Genomic DNA, 19,577 nt, shown 5'->3' with positions numbered 1-19,577 from the left:
TTGTGGCCATGCTGGGAGTTTACAGGGTCTTTGGAACTTGAGAAAGAAGCCCCTTAGGTGAGATTTTCAGTGCACTGAAAAGAAGTGACAGAGCAGATGGGACAGAGCTTGAAATACTTGAGTGGAACAAAGATCAGCTCGGAGTTTCTGGGTTTGCTTTAATTAGATACTTTTACATACTTTAAACATCCATTTATCAAAAATGCTGAGAAGCTGCACTTCTAACCAAAGTCACAGGGAATGACAGGTGCACAGCACCTTTTTCTTCTGGAAAAGAAAACGAGGCTGTGAACCCTTGGCAAAGACTGTTTTATATAAGGGAAGTCATTTGGTTATTTTTTTTAGGACAGATTTAAATCTTGTCTGTTGATGAGTCAGCAGAAGTGGAAAGCTTGTTAGGTCACTGAAATGAAATAAATCCTGTGCGGATTGATTTCCAGGTGCTTAATTCTCCCCTTTTTTGCAACTGACAGCCATGTCAAAGATTTGGCCTTTCCATGCACTGTGAAAAAAGCTTTTAATTACTCAGCTCAGCCAGGACCAAAGAAATCCTCAACATAAAGTTACTGCTTGAAGAAATAGTTAGTAAGGATGAGGGTCTGGGGACAGTTTTCCTTGCAATATTTCCTTAAAACATGTGTATCAGATGTTGGACTGCGAGAGCAAACCCCACTTTACCCACCACAATCTGGGTCATATTGCAAGCACGATTGTGGGGGAAGACTGCAGGAGCGATACTTTGGGGCTAGAGAACACCACTCAAAGCAGCTGGCAATCAGTAAAGATACAAGGAACAATCAAAACCGTGAATGTGCCTCCCATGCCATCTGCTCTCTCCATTAGGCGATGGAAGATGCTGCCTAGATGCACTCAGATATGCTATAAATATTACAACTGTACGCTACGATCCTACAAAAAGTCACTCATTACACCAGTACCCTGAGCTGTGCTCCCCCAGCCAATACTCCTCCCGAGCACCAGCACACTGCTGTTACGGGTTCATGATCGTGTGGCAGGGAAAGAAACAGGGGTAAAAACCAACTTGTGGTCTGATCCCTCAAATGCAGTGCCACTGGGCAGGGGACAGTTCTCAAGAAGCAGGATTTGATTCATCATTACAGGCAATGCTCGCTGAAAACTTGATTCTGCTCTCAAAGGGCGCAAGCCCTGAGAAATGAACAAGCTGTCGGGCAGACACACACCAAAAAGTGTCCTCGGCAAAAGGGAGGTGGCCTTCCTGGAATGGGACTCGCTGCAAAAGGCAACAAGACAGAGACCTCTGTTCCACCCTTAACCACACAACAGCAGTGGAATAGCTCCTGATAGTCCATAAACCAGAGCGATGCTAGGAGAATAACTTGCACATTTGTCTGTTTTAGTGTAGCAGAGTAAACTGGAGAGAATGTTATTGCAGAGTAGCCGTGTCCGCAGATCTATTCTGGAGTAGCCATAGTATTTTAAACCATAAAATAGGAGTTGTAAACCATAATACATGAATTCAGCTTCCTCAAGCAGGCAAGCCTTTTCATGTAGAAACTCTCCTTCCTATACCTACATATTTACTTGGATGGGTAAACATCTTTAAAAGCAAATCACCAAAAAGGCCGTCTCAAACTGGGACAAGAAGGCTGTTATATCTACACCTCCAATTATAACTTTCATTAAAGAAGTGTCTCAGATACTGCATTCCCTACAAATCTTCTTGCCCCTAATCAAATGCTGATGTGCCTTCTTGATACTCTGCACCAGTGATAATTAACACTGTTCTGCTAACTACTTGCTAAAGGAAGGTCATTAGCATTCCTGCTATTTAAGTAGCTCATTAGATCTAGTTTATCAACCTACTCGCATAAGAAAGCTGGGGGAGAAAAGTGAAGGGTGACAACTGATAAGCTTATTCGTAATTTTTTTTTCTAGGTAATAAAATTGCACAAAACCCCTTCAAAACTAAGCAGAACAGCTCACACTTGCTTACAATTAATTATGAGGTCACCCACACTCAGACCTGGTTTTCAGAAGGGGACTGTTAAATGAGAAGATGCCTGTCCAGGCACTTGTGGGCTGTGCTGCCAGGAAAAACAGCGTGCTCAGGCACGGCACAAACACACTCCTTGCCAGACGCGGTCTGCTGTCCCCACACCGCTTAGCTGGAGGTTGTGTCCCTCTGGTAAATCTGAAGAAGTGGCAGCCAAGGAGGTCAGGCCATGGGGGTACCCCCACCAGCTGGGCACAGGGAGCAGCTTTCAGCCCAGTAAAAAGTACTGGGGGAGGGATGCTGACCACCGGCACTTTAAAGCCCCATTCCTCGCACCTTGATGCTGCCAGGTGATGGATACAGACAGGTTTCAGTCCCCAGACCTGATGGATGGTTGTGCAGGGCAGATGTGGAAGAATTTAATAAAGCAGAAGAGACACCAGCACCAGAGCAGCCAGGACAGTGTGTGCCCACAGCAGCAATTTCCCTGGCACATTCGGAGCCTGCAGCAGGTGCCTGCCTCTCCTCACAGCCAGGACTAGAAGCAAGGCAACCATGGAAGAGGAAAATGCTGCTGTGCTCACAGAGAAAGCAAACGGCAGACTTGGAGGAAGGAAAGCCAAAGTACCAGGGCACAGGGGTCTAATACATAAAACGGGAAATTACCTCAAAAATAAAGCATGGAGTTATACTCCAAGATGTTAAATGGGAATTATTTAAATTCGGCAGGTTATCGCAAAGGTCCTGAAAAAGCTACAGTTATATCGGAATAAAAACTGTCTCATCTAATGAAATACTGCAGCAATGCCTATTCTTATTTGTGAATGAACAGGCAGCACTGATTTATAGGAATTGATCTCTGTGTTTGGCAGGTTGTAAAACCTTCTGCAAACTATAGCTGCCACCCTCGGACTGCATTTGCATAGCTTCTTTGTAAGAAAATCTTAATCCTTTTTACCATAAGAAAAGTTATCAATATTTAAAGAGACATGAAAAACAACCACACATACACGCTTCCTTCCACTTAGCTTTTAAACACTAGCATATATTTGGCACTTTTGGTGATTCTAAGAAACTGCTTAAATGCAAAGCATTCATCAGATGTAACTGCACTGCAAGATTTGGAAGTGGGGGAGATTACAGAAAAATGTGAGTCTGACCTTCAACTTTTACAGCACACCACAGAGCAAGGGAGCAATCGCACATGTGAGGCTGCAGCTGTTAAGTACTTTTCTATGCTCTACATGAGGATTATAAGATCAATACAACATTTATTGGTATCCAGCAAACAGAGACAACTGGCTGACACAGCTTAGTCCTACAAGGACGTATCTGATTCTGTACTAAGGGCACTACTGGAAGGAATCTTATTGTGAACTCTCCCAAAACTGTGTAAGATTCCAGCTTTATTTGGAGCTGTTTAAGGAAAGGTTGAACGTGGTGCTTAGGGACATGGTTTAGTGGGTAATATTGTTGGTAGGGAGACGGTTGGACCAGATGATCTTGGAGGGCTTTTCCAACCTTATTAATTCTGTGATTCTGTATTTGGATCAAAACATTACTCTTTTAGTGAGGGAGCCTCAGGTGGAAGTTGTAAGCAGTCAGAAGAAATGGCAGATCTTGAGGGTCTCAGATCACTCACCCTGGGTGATCAGGAGGCTGAATTTCACTGCTTCTTAGCATTCCTGTTATGTCAGTTTAACTTATCCTGCCTTCTCCCTCTCTCTTTCAAGATCTGCACTGGGGTGTTGGCCTGCTACACAATGTCCTCAGGCTGGGGATTCCCAGGACCATGGGAACTGGACTCCCAACTTCCTTTGAAGTCACCAGGAGATGGTTCCTTAGCTCCTATAGCCTGCCTTGGAAATCCTAGATCCAAACCATTTCTGTAACTTGTCCAAGTAAGATTTCTATGCTGCATGCAGGTCTCCCGCCCACCGCTCAGCTGGACGATTCCAGTGGCAAAAGCCTGCAGACTTGAACAATTAATTTGCAAGATCGTCTTAGTGGAAAATTTGTCTGCTTGTCCTTTCACTATGAGCAGCATTTGTTTTCCTGTATCTGAAAGCTCCAGTTGACCTTTCAGCCCATGTAGTGCAGGAGCATGAGTCAGCCAAGCCAGCCCAGAGGCTACAGGAGCGGGTGCTGGTGCCTCCCGTGCTATGAGTGCTTCCCTCCGGCTCCCTGCAGGGGAGGGCTCGTACTTGGAGAGCCTGCTCCCGAGCAAGAACCGCCCAACAACTACAGCATTAGAAAAGAGTAATTCAAAATTGTAATTAATATTTTCCCACTCTAAAGAAAGCCCAAGGCAGCCATTAAACTGGGTTTAAGCATCTTTCAGGCAGGCAGCCTTAAGTAACTCACAACTTGCTTGGTGTCTGAACACCAGAAGGGCAAGGCACATTTTTTCTACAACCGAAGTCCCTTTCTATTTGTGACACTCAAGAGCCCTAGGCAACGTTCAAGATGAATTGCAATCATTCAGGGTCCTGGCTGCTCCACCTGGACGTCCCTGTAATGTAACAAGAAGAGGGAACACACAGCAGCCACCTGGGAGCCTCGCCTGCATCCGAGACCCTGCCCCTCATCCCTGACACCCATCTCAAAAAAACCACAAAGCCATCTCTCCCAGTGTCTCCTTTGTTCTCACCACTTTCAAATACATTCTAAAATAAGATCATTTCTCCTGGGGTGCCTAGAACGTTGAAGTAAATAAAGACTAAGCCAAATCGTATATATTTGTTCTCTTGAGACGTCTCTCATTTCTTTGATCCATTCAGTCTTATCTATATTTGTCTTTTCATGTCAACTTCAGAGGGCTACAGAGCGGCTATATTGTTTTGGGGAGCTAGCATTCAAGAGTAAATATTATGTGTGTATATATAAATATATATGTTAAATACAAATAAATACATATATATACACTCATGAGTGAGTATGGGATGAGTAGGAGAGAAATGGTCGTTAAAAAAAGGTCCACAGCAGCCAGCATTACTGAGCAGCAAGAGCACATCAGGTGCTCTCAGGTGTTGAGACTAATTAAAGTCCCAGATACATCGCTGGAAAACTGTAGCACCTTCAACACAACATGAGCAGTATCACTTAAGGCTTTACATGGAGGTTGCTGTATTTTATAAACGATGATCTATATTCTCTGAAATGCAGTGCATTAAACACAACGGAAGGTTTCAAGGGAAAGAAATTACCCCAGTATATCTAGATTTCTTTCATTACAGTTCCCAAGCCTTATATTTTCAGCTAGGAACATTCTCTGATTGCCTATTTTTCGAGCAGGGACTTTTGTTTTACTCTGCACTAGGGTAACGGTGGCATAATAAGAGAGGTCTCAAGTCAAACCAAGGCCAACAAGTGCAGCAGTAACAGAAAGGAATATAACTAATACAAAACAAAATATGCACACCAGAAGGAATACTAATAACCCCTACCACCACCACCCCTGTTCCAATCTGATTCCTAGCGGACCGCTGTCTATACCACAGAGCAGCCAATCTCACTTTACAGTGCAGTCAGTGAGTTTTACAAATGCCCTAGGCTAAACAGATTTAGAAGCTCACTTCTTGTGCACAAGTGTTCTTCCCAAGTTTGAATTGTGGCCCACAGATAACAAAAGCGTGTAAAAAAGTTGCATCGCACTGCACCACTTCCCATTCTGCTGACAAATACAGGCCTCCCTTCCCTAGCGTAGTTCAGCTTGGCATGTTAGAGAAACAGTCAGTAAACAAACACAAACACGGGCACACAACCCTGCCGAAACCTGCTGTGAGCACTTACAAATCCAATCAGATAAGGACTGCCAGCATCTCCCAGGAGGTGTGAAGTGAAGCTCTGCAAGGCCACTGCGGTTGCACGGCGCGTTGGGATGACCACATACTGCAAAGAAGAAAGGGGAAGAAAAATAAATACACGAGGAAACTCAACTGAAGAACCCGTCCAGCTCTCTTGTATTGCTTAATTAATGCATTTTTTTGGGGAATTAATTTTCCCCACAAAAAAAAAAAAAAAAGGATTCCACATTTGAAAGATAACAGACACATTAGGGAAATTTTCCAGAGCCAAGATATTGTCGTGTGGTCTCCACTCCTCTAACAGGACATAACACCCTCAGCCAGGTCACGCAATATTAGTCTGACTACACAGGATCAATGGAAAACATGAATTATTTCCTGATTAAGGGACCAGAGCCTGCAGAAAACAGAACTATAACCATGGAAGGGAATGGAAGATTAAAAAAGAAAACAAACTAAACCAAAACAACAAACCCCGGTCCTGTGGAAAGATCTTTGTTTTATAACATACATTTAGAAAGAGAAAAAAATGTTTCCTGCATAAAAGTTGTGAAAGAAGCTGGCTAAGAACATCACCACATCCTCATATCCTGGTTTAGAAATTGATCCTGTCTTGATTTAAAGACTGTAAGTAACGAAGAATTCCTAAATGCAAGTGAACTCTGTTTCCACTCCTGACCACTGAGTCTTGTTCTGCCTTTTTCTGTTTCTTTGGAGAGCTGCCTGCCCTGCCAGAAATGACTGGTTTTGTGGAGCACGATCCTTTTTACTCTTCCACATTCTCTCTGATGGACTGCTTTTAGCTTTTCTTCACAAGGCCTGCCTTCCCAGGCTTCAACTCCTTCTTGCAATGCCTTCCTGAAGTCGTTTATTAATTAAATGTGACATTTCAGGACTGGCATGTCCCCTGCTAGAACACACAGAGATGAATTTTCCTTAGCTGGCTGAGTCAAGGAGAAATAACTGCTCAACAGCGACGTACCTCAGGGCACAGAGCCTGAAGCGCTGTTTCAGTGCTCATCACACCCTCTCGGAGTGGCCCTGTCTGCAGTGGGAAGAGTTAACCGTAACAAAAGAACTGAAGCACCACCCAGAAAATCCACAACAGAAGAGAATTCGTGCCTCTTTATAATGATCATCTCATCCCAAGCACAGGCAATTGGGAATGATGGGTAAAATTAGATTAAATGCTTTTCATTAGGGCTTTACGCATATGCCTTGAGAAAGACACGCCACTTCTTTCCTTACTGGGTTGACAAAGCTGCAAATGCACACTGCTAATGCACACTGATGCCACGTATGAAATGGGTACCCTGTTAAACTTCTGTGGTGCATCAGAAAAGCAAATGATCAGATCCACAGCAGCCACCTGACTACGGATGTCAGACACTGGCCTCCTTTCGCATCAAAGAGCTCAAAGCGGACTTGAAGGCTCACAGAAATCCCAAGAGGAAAATCAAGGTCTAGACTTTATTAGAGACACAGAGACATACTGAAGGTCACACTGTGAAACACCAGGAGAGCCACACAATTCATTACCATTCCCCAAAGACGCAAGGTAATGGGCACAACCTGGATAGATTAGACAAAATAAAACACAAAAAAATGAGTTACTGTTCTTTCCACCTGGCCCCAGGTCACACAGGTGCAGTGAGAGGCATTCTGCAAGAGCTCTTTGAGAAAAAGGCATTTGAGAAAATAAACTGAAACTATCTAATTCAAGAGGCTAGAGTTGTGTAGATCTTTGAAAGAGTGAATTTTAAACTTGCGTTAAAATATTTTTTTTTGCACTCTACACTTTGTTGTAACAAAGCTGGGGAAGAAAGCCTGCCTGGCTCTATATTGTTTCCCTTTTCTTAGTGAAATGACTAAGGAAATTGTAAATGTATTCAAAACTTACCATTTTCAATGAGTGACAGTGAATTAGAGCCAACTGGAGAAAAAAGCTAGAATGATTGCTGCATTGTGTGTGTGTGTGCATATATATATATACACATGAATACACACACACAATTATACATAATTTTGCGTGTACTTCTGTATTATGCATAAATACAGTTCTGCAAGTAGTGGCACAATTTCCAACAAGTTTTCAGTTTGCCATCAGTTTGCCTGATGGCAGAAACCATCAATATGGTTTATCAGTAAAAAGCACCAAAACACTTGGTAAACTTAGCCTGGAATTCAAGTGACAAAAACCGAACCAAACTAAACCCATCCAATCATTCAACAAGCAAATGAACATGAAATTTTTTCCTCCTCTAAAAAGATGTTAAAAAATGAGATGTTAAATTGTTAAAATGTTAAAAAGATGAGGAAAAAAGGCTTAAACCAGCATCTCCAAGACACCAAAACATACTCCACCCTATCCCTGCTTAGAAAGCATTTTATTCCAATAGGGAGGAAGCAGCTGGTAGCAAACATTAGCCACTGTTCTAGGAAGGCAGCAGTAAATTACAACCTTAAAGGGGCATTTTGATACTAAAATAGACATAAATTCAAACCAGACCAGGCCTGGTTCGACCATCCCACAGAAACTGGAGGTGGGAGAGCCACAGCGGTCTAGGCGGAAGCCCGTGGGATCGCCCTGGCTCATCTCTGCCTCCAGGTTCAGAGCAGGCAGCACACAGGATGGGTGGGAAGGCTGACCAAGCGGCTCTGGCAAAGCTCTCCTCTCTAAATAGAGGCTCAGAAAGGGCACGGTTTGCTGCTGACATTCCCTTCCTGTAGAGAAACCAGCAGAATGAGTTGGTCTGAAACCAGCTCACCAGGAAAGCCAAGGAGAGATCACCCTTCTCCCAGCAGAAGGCCTTGTGCCGAAGAGGTAAGGTCTGATGTTTGTCTGATCGTGAGAGAAAACTATGCTCTAAAACAACTGCTGCTCTTTCTGGGTAACACAGTAATCTTGAGGGCAACACACTGCTCTCTTTCATCCCCAAAGGCAAAGAAAACTCAGGTGGACCCCATCCCAGCAGAGCTGGGGAACAGCCCGGGTGTTCAGGACAGGCAAAGGCTGTGCTCCACGGAAAGCAGCCTGAGAGCCCTTCGTGCACGCTGACAAGTCACTGCCAGACACCGTCTAAAAAGGAACTTTTACATGAAGTAAAAGGAGGCTGATCTGGTCTCCACATTGCAGCACGTGTGGAAGTACACATCCATCTACAACCCCTGGCCCACAGGAGAACCGCAGCAATGCCACCAGGCACAGCCTTCCTGCTCAGAGCTGCGTGCAGGTGCCCTAAGCAAGCTGTGCACCTCCGTTAGTAAGCGTTTCCCTCCCTGCCCTAAAATCTAAACCACAGCACGCTCAGCTCTCTGATGTGTGGGAGCTCACTGAGAGAAGCAACGAGAGCTGCTTCTGGAAACGCTGTTTCTTCAGCTGTAAAAATACACAGTATTTTACACTGCATAAATAATTGTCTTTTATTTATCGGGAAGGTTGGCAGAACAAAAGGCACTTTTCTCCAGGGTGGTAGCTCAGCCACAGTCAGTCTTAGCCTGTTTCAAGACTAAAGGAAGACTTAGACTATACAGCAAAACACTAAGGCTGGTTTCCTCCGTTTAGAAGGAACTAATGTTTTAGAAGAAAAGGGAAATAGGGAGAGCATTTATTTTTTTGCATGAGCGTCAGGACTTTGCATAAAGTGAAGGATGGCTTTTCCCATCAAAGAGCTAATGAGGGTATGATTGCTGTAGCTGAGGTCCTTCAAACTGTCTGCTGGCTCTCACACAAAAATGCCACCAAGCCCCTGTTCATCATCTTTATTTCTGCGACGTGCTACAGAGGAAAAACCCCACTATTAGGACCAGACTCCACAAAATCCCAACCACTCACAATGTTACATGCTTGCCTGCTGCACTGAAGCTCATTCATTACTGCTGTTACAAGGCAGTTTTAATGCTACTTTGGGTTTCTGGTAATTTTGAGGCCAATTTGCAAAGATGGCTGATAAAATCTGTTTCATAATTAGCGTGCTCCACAAGAACCACCTCCCTCCCCTAAGCACCATCTGAACATGTGCCTGGGAGGAGATTTGGAGAGTTGTGCTCAGGAGAATAAGGCCTGTTTTGTACAAATTTGCATTTGGAACAAATATCAGCCTTTTAAAATCTCAGGCAGTGCAGTGCGTTCTGCAGTGCTGACAGTTTATCAAACCTAGCCCTCAGCACCTTTTACTGCAGTCAGCTTGAGGAACTGCAGACAGACTGCCACACTGGCAAGAACAGAAGAGCAGTGGAAGCACGAATCTATGAAGAGCCAACAATCAAATTTGAAAATACGAAGCAAACACTCTTCTTTTTTGCCAAGGAAATTAAACTTGCAAAGCCTCTGAAGGTGCTTACCAACTTGCCAGATAGGGCTCTTAAGCAGTCGTGAGATCTACAAATCTTGGGAGAGCTATGATAAATCACTTGGGATACAGTTACCAAAACCCTTGCTTCTGGCATAAGTCTGCTCTCACTGAAATCAGCCAGTATTGAAAGCTTTTTGTCTATGAAAATAAGATAATATTTATGTATATGATTAAAGTGTTGTTAGGCTTCCACTAATAATGCTTTTAAACTCCTTACCAGCCTGAGGCAACAACAGACACACTTCTGATTACACCAAATAAATAGTAATCAGTAGAAATTAATTTGCAAAACATTTAAAGTGCATCTCACTGAAGGATATCCACACCTTTCTCTGGCTAGAACTTCTACAGAGCTGTCTGTCAAACATGGCTATAGCCCTGGCTCTCACCTATTGTCTGACAAAACATCCTCTCAAACCCCTTGTGTAATATAAACCTACTTCAGACCATCTGCTTACAGGCTTGCATTGATCTAAGCGGACGTTTACATTTATTTGTATGGCACTTTTACAGTTCTACTCATGCTGATAATGCATTAAGCTGGGCATTAGATATGACACTCCAGTTCATTTGTCTGAACAGGCAAGAGAACAGCTAGCTTAAGAGTTGGCATCAGTTACCAAAATCCAGTTTTTAACATGCTTTTGGTTTCCTTCTTGTGTTTTCAGAATTGGAACTAAGAAGATTTTTCCAATTATTTCCAATCATTTCTTAAGGAGGATTTTTTTCCCTCTTTTTCACTAAAGCAATATATACAACCGCAAATGCAACCGTGCAAAATGCAACTGACTATATGATGTTGCTCATACAAAACAGATGGCAAACCTATAAAACCTATTAAAAAGCTACAGGATTCCAAAGTCACATTGAAATCAACACAAAAAAGCTCAGTAATTAAAATGGAATAACGATGGCATCCTTAGTACATTTCATATAATGTTTTTTTTGGGGGGGAGAAGAATGCCTTTTGGGGTTACCTTGAGACAACAGAGGTCAGATTTCAGTTCTTTCTGGCACAGATTTTCTGTAGGACCTTGAACGTGTCCAGCAGATCCCCTTCATCCAGCGGAGCCTTGCTGACAGCAGCGTTTGCCACCTGAGCTGCTCTTTGAGAGCCACTGCTGGAGGACTGCAGATGTGCTCCATACCCTGTCCTTTACCTCTTTCAGGCAGTGCTAGAGAGGATGTAAAAGATCTGCTATATACGCTAATTTTGAGCAGAGAGTTGGGAGCACTCCTGTGAATCTCATTGCCAAAGACAGGATGTGACAGAAAGCTCTGGCAGGAGGCAGTAATGAGCAACTACAAATACTGTACTATAACTTCTTCCTCGGCACAGCTGTCTGTAGACTGCACATCTGTCTAAATGTTGAGATACCACTGAATGAGCGGCAGCGACAGCCTTGAAATCAGCACAAGCTGCAAAACCAATATAAGTACAGAGTAAACGCCTGCTCGGCCTACGCTGAAGCTAAATTGGTAGGAGGAGCAAGCCTCAGAAATTAAAAGCTTTCTAACAGTCCTGAGGTATACTGACAACCTTTGCTTCTGTGCCTTATTCATACCCAAGAGATGTGGCATTAACCATACTGCCCTACCTCACAAAGCGTTCTCTGCACAAATGAGTGAAAGATTGAAAGATCTGTTCAGGCAATGCAATTACGGCAGCTACAGAGCCATCTTAAAATATAAACACAACCTTGAACTTAAACCATAAACAGAATTTAAGCAGGAGCTTGAAGTTCTTTGCTGAATCAATGTATTAACCCCAGTATCTTTACATCTAGAAACACTGAGCCAGATTGCTTTCTTGTTGATGTTTGCATAAGCAACAAATAAAAGTCAAGGGAGTTTTCTATTGATGCCAGACTGATTGTATTTTTAGCTTAGTCAACAACCTGCCAAAAGACCTCGGGCAAGTCCTGTAATGGTTCTGTGCCCTAGTTTCCTTCTTTTTCAAACAATAAGCAACAAGAAACCTCCCTCACAATGGGATTTCAAGGTATTTGAAAGGCTCTGTATGTTTCTGATGGCAGCATCAGCAAACATGCAAGGCTCTTTAGCAAACATGCAGACTATTTCAGACAAAAATCTAGTTGCTAACATCAGCCTGCTGATTTGAAAGACTTAAAAAGCGCTATGGTGGAGAGAGAATGGAAAATGAAGGACACAAGGTGAAAAATCCCAGACAGTTTCCTCTTGAACAAGGTGGACATAGTCCAAAAATTCTTTATACTTTCTTTTCCTCTCTTCTTTTCCAGAGGTTTTCTATTGTGTATGTGTTGAATGCTAGGTTTGCTGGAGTTAAGCCAAAGAGAGAGGTAGATGGCTGCCTTTGTGGTCAGAGGAGGGAGGGAGGGAAGGATTTCCTATTACAGAACAAAGCTGAGTTATTGATAACAAAATTTACTAATGTGCTATTAGGAAATGCTGACTGAGTTCTTTACATGTGGCGTTTTATGAAAATACTTAACATTTGGGGAAACTATTTGAATCCAGTGATGGCATCCCTTAGACAAACATAGAACAGGCTGAACTAGGGACTAGGCATTGAAATGAAGATGTGAACTTCAGGTTGTTCTTGCAAGTTGACAAACTGCTCTGGCCCCCAGAAGAGAAAGATGCTGTTCCAAGGTACACTCACCATTAGTATGTCTGCTGTGATAGCCCAGTTTGAAAACAGAAGAGTTTCTCCAATAAAAATGCAAATCTGTTGTAACAAAACACACAAAAAGGAGAAGATTTATTCACTTGACATTTAAGGGAAAAATAACCTGTCACAAACTTTCCTTTTGTCGCTTATTTGTCTCAAACCCATTCAAAGGATTCTTCTGTACACAATCCACTTCTGGTTAACGTTGTGGTTATCCTGAGTACTAGAAACCCATAGATGTTTATCTGAGCCCTGAGAGGGTTGGCCTGCAGCTTCATTAGTATAAACTGTTTATGATCTACAGGACAGATAAATATAAGGCTGACACCTTTGGTAACAGATGAAGATGAGAAGCCAAACAGAAGCGACAGCCCTGGACTTCCACGCTGAAGTCATTCTGTTTCCAAAGGTCAGTTAGGGAAGTCAGAAAGCCCCAACTCCCCAGAACAGTCATTTTCATCGCTAGGCACCAAGTTCTCTGTTAAACTCTGTAGCAAACCAAACACCCACCACGTGCAAGATCCCTGCCCTCCCCTGCTAGCATATTGCTGTCCTTTTTGAGGGGGACATAAGTCTAGCCACTATAACAAGTTTTATGTTGCTAATACCTAGGTGCACTCAAGACAGGACTTAGGTATGGGCTTTGCAACATCACTTTCTTGTAGTGAGCTACAACTCTTGACTCTGTGGAGACTGTCAACAAGATGCATTAAAAACCCTACGTATATAGTGGGATGAGAGCTTCTTTTTGAGGTGGTGTGGTATAAACAGCCACCACACACCCTTTCCACCTCTGGCAGCCCTTCCTCACTTACTCCCATCCCCAAGCTGCCTTCTCTCTTGTGCTTGTACAATGGGGCCAAGCAGGGATTCGGATCAGGAAACTGCTACGAGGCAAAGAATCTCTTGTTGAGGAGGTGGAGGAAGAGGGGCTTGTTTTGCTAATTTTTAACTCAAGTCAGTTCCCTGATGCAGTTCACTAAATGGTTCTGCAAACAGTTAGAGCAGTTGAAGAACTGGAAGTGATCACCAAGAGAAGAAACTAATTTAACCTGGTCTCATCATTAAAAGAAATGTTCAAACTGAGCCCAACGGAGCAAGGGGTGACACAGTTTCAAGGGGAACACTGCCCACATCAGAAAGCTTTTTCCCTGTATTTCAGTTGTCGACCCTTTGCTTTTATGCTGTAGGTTAACAATTTAACAAAGAAAAGTAGGTTCAACAGAACAAAAAAGAAGGAGACAAAATCTTCCAGACACACATTTCCATCTTCCTTTGTGTATTATGAAGAGCACATAGATGAAGCACTGCTTAAATAATCAGACTTGTAAGGATGATCCCCCCTGCTCCTCTCCAGTAAGGAGGCAAGCAAAACCCTTTACTGGATCTTCCCCAAAGGTTGCTTTTTGCCCAGCTAACCCACCTCACCCCCCAGCTTTTTGTTGTTATTGTATCTAGAGAGAAAACATTCCTTCTGCAATCCCTTCTGGCAGCTGGAGATGAGCAGCTATGGAGGTTTGGATTCAGGTAACCGAAGATTCCCCTTTTAATAACCTTAGGTTCAGCTTTTGTTATGTTGAGTTGGGTACAACATATTGATGAAACAAAAGCAGCCAGAAATACACAACACGCTTTGCTCTGAGGAAACATTCAGATGGATGTCATTTTGTGGTTGCCTGGTAAGCTCTGACACTCACAGCCCCAACCCGGCCCCTGTTCCTTGCACAGGAGCAGTTTGGGGTGGGAGGAGGAACTCAGAGATCCGTGGCTATGGTCTGACGTGACTACAGCAGTCTCCTTTCCCACACCCTGCTCGAGATCGCCTATACCCCTCCGACCACCATGTCACTGCCAGGAATAGACTGCTTTATTTAGCAACACTTACGCACTGACCTACAGAAAGCTTCTTCCTCTATTTGTTTCTAAAATTATTTTTGTTTCCCATACCTTCCCCCTCCCTATCCCCTCTTTCAGTGACTGGACCTGCTTCCTCCGTGATGGTGTCTGAGCCAGTTACGGCCCAGCTGCTGAGCTAGGAAGTCTCCTCTTTCCACTTTCCCACTGTCCACTGGTCTGCCTTGAGCTCAGCTGAACTGCCTAGCTAAGACAGACAGATCCAAAGAATTAAGGTGCTGACAGAAGTTAAGTGACATGCAGCAAGGGCAGACCAGATCCCCAGATGGGCTCTCATGACCTGCACTGAAATCTGCCCTATCACAGCTTTGCAGCCACTGTTGCTGGAGTTCTGCAGCTGGATAGATTAAACTGAGCTTGGGAAAGATGTTATCACGCTTCTGAATGCAGCATCGACATGCCCTGCCTGTTCATAAAACACTGGAAACAGGCAACTGCTTGCCTTAAGGTTATATAAGTTACACACACACACGGGGGCTGTTACACACAGCAAGTAAAACTTGCCCTCTTCTGCAGGAATTCAGCCTAAGTCCTATGAATCACTGAAATGTTACTAACTTCAGAACACCAGACCTGAATTACTGAGTGTGCATTTCACCCAATGCTTTTCCATGAAACACGTGCCTCATGTGGATACTGGTAAAAGAAAAAGAGGAACAGGAGGAAGATCAAAAAGTAGGACAAAAGATACTGACATTAAAAAAAGAGTCAGCTGCTAATGGGGATTTGTAAAAATGAGTTCATCCACCACAAAGGGCATATGAGGATATGCAGCATTTCTGCTGGAGAGAGGCTCTAGGGATGCTTTCTGCAAATAGGGCAGCCTCCAGAACGGATCGATAGCTCCTGAAATGGTCATGATTTTAACTCCTCACACACTTTTAGAACCCTCATTTTACAGTGAGATTTCAGCTCGAGAGATAGATCCTCTCCTGAATCCAGCTGTGTTGTATAATATCTCACCATCTCCTCTTGGTATCCAGTTGCTCATCTTTGATAAGCCGATAGAAGTTCAGTCCCCCTGAAGTCTTTCTGTTTATGTGATCAGAGCTAGCAAATTCTGATTCCAAAAAATGATAAGTAAAGTAGACTTCAGAGCTGTCACACCAGCAGCTCTCCCAGCAAGATCTAAGTAGGTTATAAACTCCCTCTATGGCTATTTGCAAAGTGTGTGTATCTGTTTGCATCTTCATTATTTGAAGTTCTCTTTGAAATGGTGGCTAAGACTCCCACATGTACTCTTCAATTTGAAGCAAGCCTAACTCCATCTCAGTGCTGGGCAATATGGATGCCTCGGAAGCAGATAAGTCACCAACACCATGTCAACAGAAAGCTCCCTGGAGCTGACACTGAGATGCTGTAAAAGCTCTATGGCAAAGGCTTAGCCTGGGAGTTGTTGTTTCTGCAATATCATGAAATGTCTTTGAGGAATTGAAATGGATGCTGAAATTGAGGTACAACAGGAGCTTGGAACAATGTCAGAAGGAGGCAGAACGTCTCTCCCTAATCACCTGGAGACTTAAACCAGTCTAAAATACTCCGTTGAAATGTCTGAGCAGTATGATACAATGATGCCATCCAGCTAATGGGTTTCAAGAGACAGGTTTGAAAACCAATATTTCAAAGAGCACACATTTCAGAAAGAGTGAGACCGGAAGATATACAAATTGCTGCTTTAAGGAGCTGGAATACAACACACCAGAACACACGCTGCAAGGAAAACAGAGTAAGAACTGTTTGCACTATACAGCGAAGCAAGATAGTATAAAGACAGAAATACAAGTGTCTGGGCAGCTAAATGATACAGAATGCTGTTTTATTTTACTTTTCCAGGCACTCTACTGCTGCCAATAATTTACTGGATTAATATGAAAAGATGGGACAAATAAAGAAGTCTGTCTATCTGCTCCAAGGAGAAGGGGCTGCTACAGAAGAGGAATAGAAGCTGCCCTCAGGGACCAAAACCACCTGCAAGACAGGACCGTGCACGAGGAAGAACATATGCATGTTCAGGGGAGGAAGACAGCAGAGAGCTGACAGCGTGTAAGGGGCAAGGTGGCCACACTAAAAGATATTTAGGTCTTTTCAAAAAACAAACAAACAAGCCAAGCAATTCTTGGTCTCTTATGGACCTTTATGTTTGAGGTTAAACTCCAAGTCTAGCTATCTAAATGTTGGAAGTGATAATTTTAATGCTCTGAAACAAAGAGAGATCCAAATGCAGTAACTTTAACATTTTAACATGGTATGACCAGTGACAGAAGTCTAAGGGCAGTCATGGTACAGAAGGTGGGGAAATACCACCATGCTGGGGAGCTGACTGGAACATTACTCTCGCTTTTTGTGGTCATACAGAACTCAAGGATGCTGCTGATCCTGTTTCAGGATGAGAGCCAGGACACAGCTGTAAAGGAAGCTATCAGAGATGAGAAAAGCCACCCACAACTTGTACCTTATCCTTTCCAGAACAAGCTGTTATTGTGGATCTTGAGATAAGGAGGGTGACCTAATCTATCATGTCGTCCATCAAATCTAGGTTTTCCAACTTCAGAGTCAGAGAACAAAGCCTGCTTCATTTTGAACCAATGAGACTTAAAACAGGTAGTTTTAACTGCAGAGGCACTGCTACACCATGCGGCCCTGCAGAACAGGTCTCCCAGTGAAATAAAAGGAAATTAAACACTCATGGCATCTGTAAGATTGCAGTAACATTGAATGGTGTGGAAAAATAAGGGTTCATGCTTGAAACCTGCCTTGAAAAGTCAATTCAACTAATATATAGCACCACCATGGTAATACCTTGACATTGGTAGCTCCAAAATAGACCTGTTCTCTCAGTGGGGTTAGCACCTGTAACACTAAACAGCATCAATAACAGATGTTGGGTCACTTTTTTTTTTCTTATAGAAATTTATAGTAGGTGGCTTATCCACAGATCTCTTAACTTCAGGTGATTTACAATCATTAATGATCTAAGGTAAGTTTGTAAGTTGAGAATTCTCATTGTGCAGAGGTAAAACAAATAACTTGCCCCCATCACATCTAGAATTGATAAAGAGAGTTCAGATCTCAGATTCCCCATTTGGTACTTTAACTAGACTCTCCTATCTACTTTACATGCAATACTCTTCTAGCAACAGAGAAAGCACATTTAGGGCTACAGATAGACAGTGTTACCTGCAACAAATGTATGCATCAGCCTAAGAGCGTCAGCAAATAGGCTTATATTCTTTATACCCCCTCCATATGCAGATAGAGCTTCCTTTGCACATCATTGACTCTTTATTAGATTTACTGCTCGTGCATCATAAAATAAATTGTTTCTAAGACTGGTTAAATAATACCATCTATATTTATATATTTACACAATGCAGAATAGTCACATGGAAATATGGAAGCTAAAAAGCTGCCGTCTTGAGAATTGAAAAAAAAAAAAGAAAATGAGACCAATAACCACCTTTCATTGCACATTTTTTGAAAACAGTATTTCCAGCTTAGAAAGGGAGGACTTTCTGCATAAAGAGACTAAGCAGCACAAATGAACATGTCTGTCATCAGGTCTGGCAAAGGAGAAAATCACAGGTCTGACTGCACAAAGAAGTGGAGGGGAGGGGCAGGCAGTGGGATCTGACAGATCTCTTCTTTCAGAGACAGCTGAGAATGAAAGGAAGGCTAATGTTTTGCCAACCAGTAACACCCTCTTACAGGTTGTCCCAGGTGGTCATTTTTCTGCTGATCATTGAATCAAAGGTTAGCTGTCGGCCATGCCATGAGCCAGAGGTCCAGAATCTCCTGACACTTTCTAAATAGCCAGAGTAGGCGTTCTTGGTTCTGTGTTCATGTTTTTAAACTTCCATTCTTTCTTCTTGTGTTCCCCTGTTGTGATGGCAGCTATTCAAATACTTAGAAAATAACCATGGCTACGCTAGTGCTAGAAATACAGAGAAGCGAGGAACTGCAATAGATGGTTTGTTTGATTAACTGTAAACAAAATCTCATTGATTGCTGAAGTGTGCACTGCTGTGTGGAGACTAGGGTAGGCTTTCAGAAATTATCCCACTACTCAAACCATTTCAAGCTGTCCCTTCAAAAAGTTATCAAGCTTCTCTCTATTACACTGAAAAAGAACCTGAGACCTCTTCAGTGTACTGGATTTCCACTCTTTCCTGAAAGCAAGAGTCATACCTCAGACCAGATTATTATACATTATCTTGAGTTTTTCCTTCTCCCTTCACACTATTTGTCTGGATCTATCTGATGTCTTTTTATATCCTTAGGTTATAAATGCTCTGGAGGGACCATTTTTAAATCTGCATTTGTGCAGCATCAAGTATTGTGTATTCCTGAGCTATGACTAGAATGTCAGGTGCTATGGTAATATAGAAAACAACAACAAATTGAACTTATGTGGTAATTACTGTTGGTTTGCAGCAAGCTACTTAGTTATGGAAATTAATGGTACTTACAAGTAGCCAAAAGCATGCCCACAGACAAGTTATATTGTAATTACAATTCGATATCACTGCTGCTACAAAACCCTTATTGTAAGGGAAGCTGCCAATTTTCCTGTACCAAACCATTAGGCAAGAGCAATGGCGTTACGGATAGAGGTACAGAGAGAACAACCCAAAGACAGGGAACTGTGAGTTTCTACGCAAGAGCTAAATGCCCAGGTCTAAATTCTGATGACAATAAGAGGAGATAAACAATGAAATACATTTTCCTTCCAAGCACATCTATACAGTGTCAATATGCCAAAGGGAAAAATGAAGGACATTCAGAGTGGGAAAAACATCTAAGCCTTCCTGCAGGGGACAATGCACTCAATCTTCTAAGGTGTTTGGTAGACAGAAGACTGACATATGCAAAGGATT

At 42.8% G+C, this 19,577-nt stretch overlaps 1 protein-coding gene across 2 annotated transcripts in view; it reads right to left on the bottom strand.

The window, feature by feature from the left end:
• Positions 1-19,577, bottom strand: part of LOC310884569 (sphingosine-1-phosphate transporter SPNS2-like) — a 136,182-nt gene that overhangs the window by 26,320 nt on the left and 90,285 nt on the right. For both annotated transcript variants that reach the window (XR_014574287.1, XM_083806511.1), the window contains exons 9-10: positions 12,781-12,846; positions 5,768-5,866 (exon numbers count right to left, since the gene is read on the bottom strand). Coding sequence is in view for 1 of the 2 variants with exons in the window: in XM_083806511.1 (XP_083662637.1) it covers positions 5,768-5,866; positions 12,781-12,846 (165 nt within the window). In the remaining variant the exon portion in view is untranslated. The remainder of the gene's footprint in view (positions 1-5,767; positions 5,867-12,780; positions 12,847-19,577) is intronic.

This window comes from Anser anser (genome assembly GCF_964211835.1).
Source record: "Anser anser genome assembly, chromosome: 20".
In the NCBI taxonomy this organism is placed as follows: domain Eukaryota; kingdom Metazoa; phylum Chordata; class Aves; order Anseriformes; family Anatidae; genus Anser; species Anser anser.
This window is presented reverse-complemented; position numbering and strand designations above follow the sequence as displayed.